General features: G+C 59.7%; 1 protein-coding gene across 29 annotated transcripts in view; it reads right to left on the minus strand.

Annotated features, from left to right (window-relative positions):
• Nucleotides 1-10,367, minus strand: part of NRXN2 (neurexin 2) — a 100,965-nt gene that overhangs the window by 83,954 nt on the left and 6,644 nt on the right. For all 29 annotated transcript variants that reach the window (XM_084895758.1, XM_084895781.1, XM_084895780.1 and 26 more), the window contains exon 2: nt 6,796-7,750. In XM_084895758.1, coding sequence (XP_084751884.1) covers nt 6,796-7,507 — 712 coding nt within the window. In that variant the 5' untranslated portion in view covers nt 7,508-7,750. The remainder of the gene's footprint in view (nt 1-6,795; nt 7,751-10,367) is intronic.

Genomic DNA, 10,367 nt, shown 5'->3' on the forward strand with positions numbered 1-10,367 from the left:
CTTCCTCGCGGTTTAAAAAAAAAAAAAAAAAAAAAATCACTAAAATATATTTTAAAAAATAATAATAAAAATAAATTTAAAAATGTTTTTTCAATTAAAAAATAATATTAATGATAAAGAAGTCAGTATTCCAGCAGCCAAGCATCGTTTCAAACCTCAAAGAAGGGACCACCCAGGGTAGTACCTGCGGAGTCAGGACATCCTTAGTCATCGCGGAGGTTAAACCGCTCGAACACTCTGGTGGAGGCAGGCCGGCCGCCTGCAGGGAGATTTCCATGGGAAGGAGCTGGATGGTATCTTCACGGCAAGTGAGCTCTTCCTCGAGGGCTCCGAGGACTGAGGTCCCCGGGAGGGTTTGCACCAGCCTCTCTCAGTACAGGGACCGCTGGCCCAGATACAGGAGCACCCTCATCCCATCCCGACTTAGGGGGGGACTGTGGCCCGAGAGATCGGGGCCAGTTACTGGTACCTGATCAAGTGCCGTCCCCAAGCGCCCCAATAAACCCAGTGCAGTAGCCATGGGCACAGCTGACGGCCCGGCTCTGTTTTGGAGGCAGCACGGACAAAGGTGGGGCAACAGGTCCCGGCGCCGGCGCGGTGCCGGGCCAGCGCTCACATCTCAGGGGTGGCCGAGGATGGAAGAGATAAAACGCTCCGCACCCAGCGATGCGCTCTCCCTGCCAGGCCCCGCGCTCTCATCCTCCACTGTGTGATCTGACTCTCCTTTTGTTCCAGCCGCTCCTCCGCTGTCTGTGGCTGCTCCTCTCCCTCCTCCCCCCGACTGGATGCTCCTCTGAAGTCTTTCGCCTTCTCCTTGGGCACCTCATCCGACTCCAGAGCTTCAAACACCATCGCTCCACGCGTGTGACTCCCAGGTCTCCCTCTGTGGCCCCGCCTGCCATTCAAAGCTCTGGTCTCGTTGCAGTCTGGACACCTCTGTCTAGGAATCCCCAGGGGCACCCCAACTCCGCACATGCATGTTCTGCGGCCAAACCTGCTCCCTGCTGACTTCCCCCTTTCCTTTCACCCACCATCCACCGGCTTCTGACCATGCACACCGGAGTCTCATCCTCTCGGCCCCTCCCACCCCCTCCACATACAGAGACAGAGACCCCCAGCCCAGCCTCAGCGATGGCTCTCAGCCACCACTACCACTGCTGCCAGCACGGCTGCCACCACCTCCCTGCCACTCCCCCAGGCAGCTAAGGGGCAGGGCCTCCATAGCTCTTTCCTGAACTGCCTCCCAACTGGCTTCTCTACCACATAACTCTGATCCCTCTACTCCGTTCCACACCTCACTCCCAGCTTCCCAAACATCAACCTGCTCAGAATTCTTTTCTGATCCTATTTGCCCATACGCTGGAGGCAGTTAGCATCCAATAAAGGTTGGTTGAAGGACTTAAGTCAAAACTCCAAGACCTGTCCTAGCCGGTGTGGCTCAGTGGATAGAGCGTCAGCCTGCGGACTGAAGGGTTCCAGGTTCGATTCTGGTCAAGGGCATGTACCTTGGTTGCGGGCACATCCCCAGTGGGGATTGTGCAGGAGGCAGGTGATTGATGTTTCTTTCTCATCGATGTTTCTAACTCTGTATCCCTCTCCCTTCCTCTCTGTAAAAAAATCAATAAAATATATATATATTTTTTTAAAACTTCAAGACCTGGTCTCAACCTGCTGCTCCTGCCTCAGAGGCCACCATTTTCCCTGCACCCCGTGTGCCCCTCTGAGGACAGGAATACCCTTCCCACCTCGCATGCCTTTGTCCTCACTGATTCCTTAGCTTGGAGTGGCCTCCCCAAATCATACAATCGGCTCTCAAGGCCGATCTTAAATAGCACGCCCTTCATCACCGACCCTCCCCGCTGGTAAACTCCCCCATTCCTCAAAACCCCAAGAGCATTCGGCCTCTAAGAGTAACTGCCACTTACTCACCACTTAGTGTGCGTCAGACCTCATCTAATTCCCGCAGCACACCTGTGAGGTCAGCATGGGGATGCCCACTTAGGAAAAAATCAGTGTGAAGGTCACAGGCTTCGTGGTGGGAGAGAAGTCAGGTCCAAACCCAGATCCGAGCCTCGGAGTCTGTGGTCTAATCATGAAGCCACGCTGCCTCACTGCCTCTCCTGGGTACCCTCTCTGGTGCCGCCCTCTTGCTGCTGTTTATCAGCATTTCCTGTAAGCTGTGCACTATTCCACGCATGTCACAAGATGTAGCTAATGTAATCCTCACCACAAGTCTATAATGGAGGCGCTATTATTGTCCCCATTTTACAGATAAGGGCAGGGAGAGTTGAAGTCCAAGGTCATTGCCCAGGCAGTCCGGCTGCAGAATCTGCTCTTGTGACCACACACTGGACCGTTCTGGTCGTTGTTAGCTGTGTCTCATCATCTCTGACTCCCCTCCGGGCCCCACCTCCAGGCCCGCCACCTGGAGGCCTTAACACCGCCTGTTGAATGAAATCCCGGATGAACTCACAAAACACACATGTTCAACACACGCATCCACCCGCATCCACCCCCTGCCAACACGCATGTTACCTATTTCTCCCCCAAGCAAGGTACACGCCTGACACTGTCCCATGCCTCTGCCCCCGCTCCTGGGGAGTCTCCCACACACCTGCACCCTTTCTCTACACACACAAGTAGCATGAGGAGGAGTTCACATGCAAACCACGACGAAAGTCCCGTCTCCCCCAGCTTTGGCGGGTAATCTGCAGCAACACACATGCAGCTGCTCATACTTCGCTCCGTCTCCATTCCCTGTGGCCAGACACCCCAGAGGAGAAAAATAAATTCCTGGCATGGAGACTCTCACTCAATGGGGAGGCCCAGGCCTGGGAAGGCAGGGGGAGCCCAAGGACCCGCAAATCCATACGCACACCAAATTCCTGAAGGCGGATGGGTGTGTCTTGCATACAAAGCTAAAACTATTTTCTTCTAACGTGTGTTCGATGGACCACAGCGGCAAATACAACATCAAAGACATCCAGAAGCTCTCCTGAATGCCTGGCAGCTTTGTCATCTATTTTCACAACAGACATAAAAATAACTACTACGCGGAAAAGGACTGTGAATTACTGACTTTAAAAATGTCCTTGCCCTGCCGAGACCAGTTTGGCTCAATGGATAGAGCGTCGGCTTGGGGACTGAAGGGTCCCAGGTTCGATTCCAGTCAAGGGCATGTACCTTGGTTGCGGGCATATCCCCAGTGGGGGGAGTGCAAGAGGCAGCTGATCGATGACTCTCTCTCATTGATGTTTCTAACTCTCTATCTCTCTCCCTTCCTCTCTGTACAAAATCAATAAAATATATTTTTTTTTAAAAAATGTCCTTGCCCTAACCAGTTTGGCTCAGTGGATAGAGCGTCGGCCTGCGGACTGAAAGGTCCCAGGTTCGATTCGGGTCAAGGGCATGTACCTTGGTTGCGGGCACATCCCCAGTAGGGCGTGTGCAGGAGGCAACTGGTCGATGTTTCTCTCTCATCGGTGTTTCTAACTCTCTATCCCTCTCTCTTCCTCTCTGTAAAAACTGAATAAAATATTTTTTAAATGTCCTTAATCTAGGAAAAAGTTGAGAACCACTCAAAGCAAGTAATAACGAAGTAACTCGAGCTTGCAGGGAAGCCCTGAGTTCTGTCTGAGATCAGGAGCCAGACCTGCTTAACCCCGATGCCTGGGGGGTGGGGAGGACCCGTCCCTCCTTGGCTCGGTGAAAATGCACTAGAAGTGTAATGAGCACAGTAGGTTACAAAAGCTGCCCAGAAAACAAGGAACAAAAATGTAAGGAGAGGGAAGGGGGTCACGGTGTGGGGACGGGGTCGGAGCTGGCACAGTGCCTCTCCTCTCGGCGCCAGCGCACACTCACACCTGACAGTACCCACGTGCGAATTTTCACGTGCATCCGCAGCCTCACCTCCAGCTCTTATTCTCTCCAACACGTAGCAATATCTCTCCATTCACTCCACAAATCTTTATCAAACACCCACTAAGTGTCTGGCGCTATATTAGGTACCAGGAACACAGGGATGATCTCCCTGCTTTTTTATCACAGACAAAGCACCGCTCGCTTAGCAGATACTACACACACGGAGGCGCCCCGCCCCTACCAGCTGTCTGACTCCCTCCTGAGAGGATCTCCCTTCCCCTTTTCACATGAAGCACACACACATGCACACAATGGGTCAGACACGGAGCCACCTCTCACAGCGCCAACACAGCTGGCACAAACATTCACTGGTACATGCCCAGCACATGTACACAGGACACCCACAACAGTCCCCAACGCATCTCACACCCAGCACACAGCCCTCGCTGGGAAGCACACATTTTGCTTGGCTCCCTGGCGCCGCTGGCCGAGGAGTCCTTTCAGAGAATGAGTAGCCCAGGTCTCTGTGTGACCCGGGTGCCGCCGGCCGCGTTTCTCACGCCCACGCCCAGTTCTGCACAGTGAGACTGCGGTCCAGTCACCGTAACTCGCGCCTCTGCGGCTCAGATTTCCCTCCATCAGGTTGGAAGGGTGGTTTGTCCTATTTTCTTTTCTTTTTTTTTAATATATTTTATTGATATTTTACAGAGAGGAATAGAGAGAAATAGAGAGTTAGAAACATCGATGAGAGAGAATCATCGATCAGCTGCCTCTTGCACACCCCCCTCTGGGGACGTGCCCGCAACCAAGGTACATGCCCTTGACTGGAATCGAACCTGGGACCTTTCAGTCCGCAGGCTGATGCTCTATCCACTGAGCCAAACCAGTTTCGGTTGTCCTATTTTCTTAAGAAGGCTTCAAGGAGCGGGGTCACAGGGACCCCAGAACCACACAAAGGTCATAGAAAGAAGGATTCCTCGAGTCCAGGTGTCTTGCCGAGGCCTCACGTTAAAACACATGCACATGGGCACCTGCACACGAGCACATGCCCTCACACGTGAGTAGTCCTCACTGTACTAGGCACCGGACTCCAGTCTGTAAACATCACTGTTCAAACAGTCCCGTTCACACATCTCCTCGCGGCCAGGCCCGCGGGCAGCCACGCAGAGACTCCATTCACAGCTTTGGGAGCACCTGAGCTCCTTGGGGGGAAGGCGAGAAGGTGTCAGATTCACTCCATAAACACCGTTCCTGAGGATACACCCACAACCTTGTACACATGACCCACCAGCCATCCACAGCCCTTCCTTATGGATTCCTCTGGATACACAGTCACAGCGCTGGGCGGAGTCCCCATTTCCCCAATTCAAGGCCACACCCGCAGGCTCAGCCCCTCCCTCTGTCCACACGCGGACAACTGCTCACGCTGGGTTTGGCTCCATCCCCAAAGCAGTGCCAGGGCCACCCTGGATTGTGGGCACACACCTGCCTGTGCACACACTCCCCAGAGACACCCTCCTGGGCAGACACACACAACCGCTACGAGGCCACAGCTTCGAGGGGTGCCTAGGGAGGGGAAGGCATGCCTGTCCGAGCACATCTGCAGGAAACAGCCGCACTGAGCAGGGGTGAGGGCGATGGGGACGCTCTCCCACTCCCCAGCCAGACCGGAGTACAAGCCTTCAGGTCCCTCCTTCCCCACCCCCCTGACACCAAGGCCCACCCAGCCTGGTGCAGCCCTGCCACCCCGTCCCCTCACGTCGCCCTCTCTGCCCCTTCCAGCTGGGGGAGCTGGCAGAAGCTGCCCCCGCCCCCTTAAACCTTCCTTTCAAGCCCCCATTCCACATCCGGGTCCATACTGGAGTCCATACTCCAGCCTCCTCCAGACACCCGTCTCCCTCCCACAGCCCGGCTGCAGGGCTGGATGTGGCAAACAGAAGCTCCCACTCCTGGCTCTCACCCGGGAGACACCACCAGCCATGTTTCTGCCCCTCAGCAAGCCCGTCATCTCCCAAGCCCCAAGCCATCTATCCCACAAGAGCGGGAGAAGCCTCGGCCCCCCTTTCCCGCCTTTTTTTTTCCGCTTTCGAAGGGGCTCTGCCAACTCTGTGGAGAAGAAGCCCTCGGTTCCCACCAGAGCAATCCCCCCCGTCGCCTGCCCGCGCCTCGTCGCCCGCCCGCGCCTCGTCCCCTCGCCCGCCGCCCTCACGCCACCGGCAGCCACCCGGCCTCGGAGACCACGCTTCCCGCTGGCCCCGCCCACCGGGTCCGACCACGCCCCCAACGCGGGTCCTACCCCCCGTCCTTCGCGGACCCTCACAGGCCTGCAGGCCCCATCCCGCCCCTGGCGACCAGTCGTCCGCTCAGCCCTCAGTGGCCTAGCCATGCAGACCCCACCGCGGCTTCCGGACTCCCTCACAGGCCCCCGGCCACACGCCGCAGAGGCCCCGCCCACACTGACCCCACCCGCTCCCTCAGAGGCCCCGCCCACACCGACCCCACCCGCTCCCTCAGAGGCCCCGCCCACATTGATCCCACTCCCTCGGAGGCCCCGCCCACATTTGCCCCACCCTCTCCCGCAGAGGCCCTCAAAGGCACCTCACGCCCCCTCACCAGCCCGACCCACACGCCCTCGGGCGCTAGCCCTCCCCCCTCTCGCCAGGGCCTGACCACACATGCCACCCACAAGGAGCCACAGGGCCCCCTGAGTGGGGGGTGTTGGCCCTCAGAGACCACGCCCACGCCATCCACGCTCCTCTCACCGCCTCCCCCGGCGCTCCGAGCTCACTAGCTATCCACACTGTCTCCCGGGACAGGCGTCCTCACACGGCTCTGCCTCACGACCCCCGCGTGGCGGCGCACTCACCGGCCGGACCCCGGGCACCTCCCGCCCTCCCGCCCCCACCCGGGCGCCCGCGGCGGCTCCCCGCTCACCTTCGCTGCAGAACTTGCCGCCGAAGCCCGTGTGGCTGCAGTCGCAGCCCACCTCGCCGGGGGCCAGCTCCGTGCAGAGGCCGCCGTTGGCGCAGGGGTTGCGCGCGGGCGCGCACAGGGGGTCGGCGGCGGCGCCGCGCAGGCCCTGGCTGCCCAGCAGCGCGGGGGGCCGCTCGCCCAGCTTCAGGTTCGCCAGCAGGCCGCGGAACGGCGGCTCGTACTTGACCGTGCTGAGCGTGAGCGCCGAGAGGCGCACGTCCGGCGGGATGCCGCCCACGAACAGGTCGCTGGCCACCTGCATCTCGCGCCGCTTGGAGCGCACCTCGGCGGCGCGGGCCTCGCCGTCCACCGCCAGCGCCGTGCGGCGCGCGTCGCGGGTGAGCAGCACCATGTGCCAGCGGTCGTCGGCCACCGGCGTGTCCAGCTGCAGCGTGGCCGGCTCGGCGCACGACAGCGTGAAGCGCAGCCGCAGGCGCCCGTCCGCCACCAGCAGCTCCAGGAAGTCGCAGTCGCCGCCGTCGTCCAGGTAGAGCAGCAGCGCGCGCGTGGCGTTGGTGCGCAGGCTGAAGCTCAGCTCGCCGCTGCCCGCCGCGCCGGCCCAGCGCGCGTAGCGCGCCCACTGCCCGGGGCCGCCGCCGAACTCCAGGCCGCCCGCGCCCGCCGCCAGCGCCAGCAGCGCCAGCAGCAGCGGCCGCGGGCTCCCGGGCGCCATGCCTCCGGCAGCCCCGGCCCCGCCCGGCCCCCGGCCCCGCTCAGGCTTCAGAGCCGCGGGCGCATGGGGCGGGGAGGGGGCCGGGCGCCGCCCGGGCCGAGCGGGGCTCCCTGGCCGCTTCACGGTGCCATGGGCCTGGCCCGGAGGCGACGCGCGCGGAGGCCCAGGTGCCGGCTTCCCCGAGCCGCGGCGGAGGCGCCCCTCCCCCGCTGCGGGCTCCGACGGGAGACGCGGGAGGGATGCCTGCGGGGGGAGAGAGAGAGGGAAAGGTTAATGCGGGGCTCGGGGGAGACAGCACTAGCAGCTCCCCTCTCACACCAGCAAGCGCACATGGTCTCCCGTTAGGACCGGAGGGTCCGCGCTGGCCTGGAGAGCAGGAGCACTAAGTGGCTTGAGGTGCGGACGGGTAGCACCTTGGAGCCCATAGGAGCCCAGCTCAGAAGCCCTCTCCCCGCCTCCTGTCTGCCGGCGACCCAGCCCTGAGCATGGCTCCCCCACAGCCACAGCTCCCTCTCCTCAGCTCCTGATGCTGGATAATGAAGTGGCTAAATAATTCATTGGGATTAATTAAATGTCAATTCGTCAATGGTATCAATGGCTGGGAAGGGGTTAGAGACAGAAGCCAGCCAGGACGCAGGCATCCAGGCCCCAAGCCCTCTATCCACGCAAGGACACAGGCGGCTGCTTCCTTCTCTCCACCCCCCGCCCCCAGCCACACTCACCCTTCCCTGGGCCCCAGCCCCACTGCTCACCAGTCCAGATCCTTCATGAACCTGAATGTGTCACCCTCAACCTCCATCTCCCAGTCCTGAGCCTCAACCTGGCCCAATCCTGGGTCCTCTTCCCTCTCGGTTTCACCCCTCTCCCCCCACATTCAGGGCTGGGGGAGCCACCAGGAGGCAGGCAGGCTCATTTGCATAAAATTGCCTTTCTGAAATGATTACCCTTGTAACGGGCTGTCAGAGAGCAATTTATACCCCACGCAGGGGAGGGGAATTTGCATCTCGTTAAACTCCAAGTCGTAATTATTTATATCCAACAACCCTCCTGAATATTGCATTGATTTTTATTTGGGGGAGGGAGGCAGGGAAGGAGGTGGGGAGAAGTCTGAGAGAGAAGCAGGGTGGGGCCCGAGTTGGGGAAGCGAAAGGGAAGGATGGAAGAAGGGGGAAGTGGAAGGAGAGGGACTGAGTGAACATGACGGAGACAGAGAGTGATGGAGGGGAAAGGCGGCCGGTGGGGAGAAAAGGAATGAGGAGACAGATAAAATTAAATTCCAAATTCAAGCAGCATTTGTCAAGGCCCTGGGTGCTGGGCATTTTTACAAATGTCCTTTTACGTCGTCACTCTGAGAAGTCCCATTACCCCCATTCACCGCTGGGGAAGCCCACACAGAGAAGTCTAGGGACTCACCCAAGGTCACACAGCCCATCAGCGGGGACCTGGGACTTAGATCCACGTCTGTCTGATCCACATCTGTCTGTCTCCATGAAGGAGACAAAAGGCAAGGCAACCACAGGTGCAGCTCAGACAGGTGGGAACCAAAGAGGAGATGGGTGACGGAGAGGGAGCAGGGTGAAGGGTGTGGTGGGAGTCAGAGAGCTATGTGGGAGGAAGCTGGGGTGTATGGAGGAAGAGAGAGAGCTCGGTTCTCCCTAATAACCTAGCGAGGGGGAGGGCAGGGTGGTTGAAGGGACGTGTGTACGGAAGGAAGAAGGGGCTGGGAGTCTTCAGGAGCCGGTGACAGTGTTTGGGGAGCCATCCCCCATAGACCCCCCCAAAGCCCAGCGCTCAGGTCCGTCCATCCGGCTCCTTCTGACGCTGCCCCACCCCCAACCCTACAAACGCCAACAGGGGCTCACGCGCCCCTCCAGGGGCCGGCTGTCCCCAGGCAGGGGCAGCGGCTGCGAGGCAGTTCCGGAAGCAGCCCCTCTCCCTCTGGCTGCCTGGTTATATATAGCTTTGCCACTGCCTCTGCTCATTGGGTAATGGAGGTAATTAACATGCGCGGGCTAATTAGCCAATCAAATTAAATGCAGCACCTGCTCCCAGTCTGATTGACGCCTTTACCCCCACACACATGTACCCCCACTCCAGTTCAGGGCAGGGGAGGGGGACCCTCAGGCTTGGGGGCGGGAAAGGCCAAACCCCCCTTCTCCAGTGACCCCAGGCGCACAGCCCCTCCTGAGTGACACGCTCCCTCCCTCCTCTGCTGGGGTCTCGGTCTCAGTCTGGCCCGGTCTCTCCCAGCCCCGCCGGCTCCCACCTCCCGGACACTATTTTGGGGAGGGAATTAATTAGCTATCGATTTCCGCTAGCAGAGGGAATAGGATTCCGTGCTGCTGTCCACTCGCCCCTCAGCTCAGGAGAGGGAGGGGTGTTAGTCACCCTGCCCTGCTCCCGGCCCAGCCCCTCTGTGAGAGAACCCCACCTTCTGGGGAGACGGCAGAGGGGTGCTTGCTGGAAGCCTGGGGGCAGGGCCGCCCTCATCAGGAAGCTGGCAGGGGACAGACAGAGTGCAGGATGGGGGAGAGGCCTCCAGAGACTGGGAGGTGCAGGCCTGGGTCCTGAGAGCCAGAAAGAATGTCACCTGATGGGGGCGGGGGGGGGGGGAGGTTGGCAGCAAACGAGTGAGTCTAGGAGGGGGTGACTCCACGGGTCGGTGTGTGCCAAGATCTGGAGGGGCATGTGGGAAGGAAGGGGGTGCCATGCACAGGCACGGGTCTGTGAGCCAGCTGGGGGGACAGAGGACTTAGGGGAGCCCCCTGGGAGGGAAGCCAGGGTCTGGGCCTGCAGCCCCTCAAGGCTCATTACTCATTCTCCCCACAGCCCGCAGCTCTGCAGCACGGCCAGCGTGGCT

Source organism: Pipistrellus hanaki (assembly GCF_964339955.1).
Source record: "Pipistrellus hanaki genome assembly, chromosome: 9".
Lineage (NCBI taxonomy): Eukaryota > Metazoa > Chordata > Mammalia > Chiroptera > Vespertilionidae > Pipistrellus > Pipistrellus hanaki.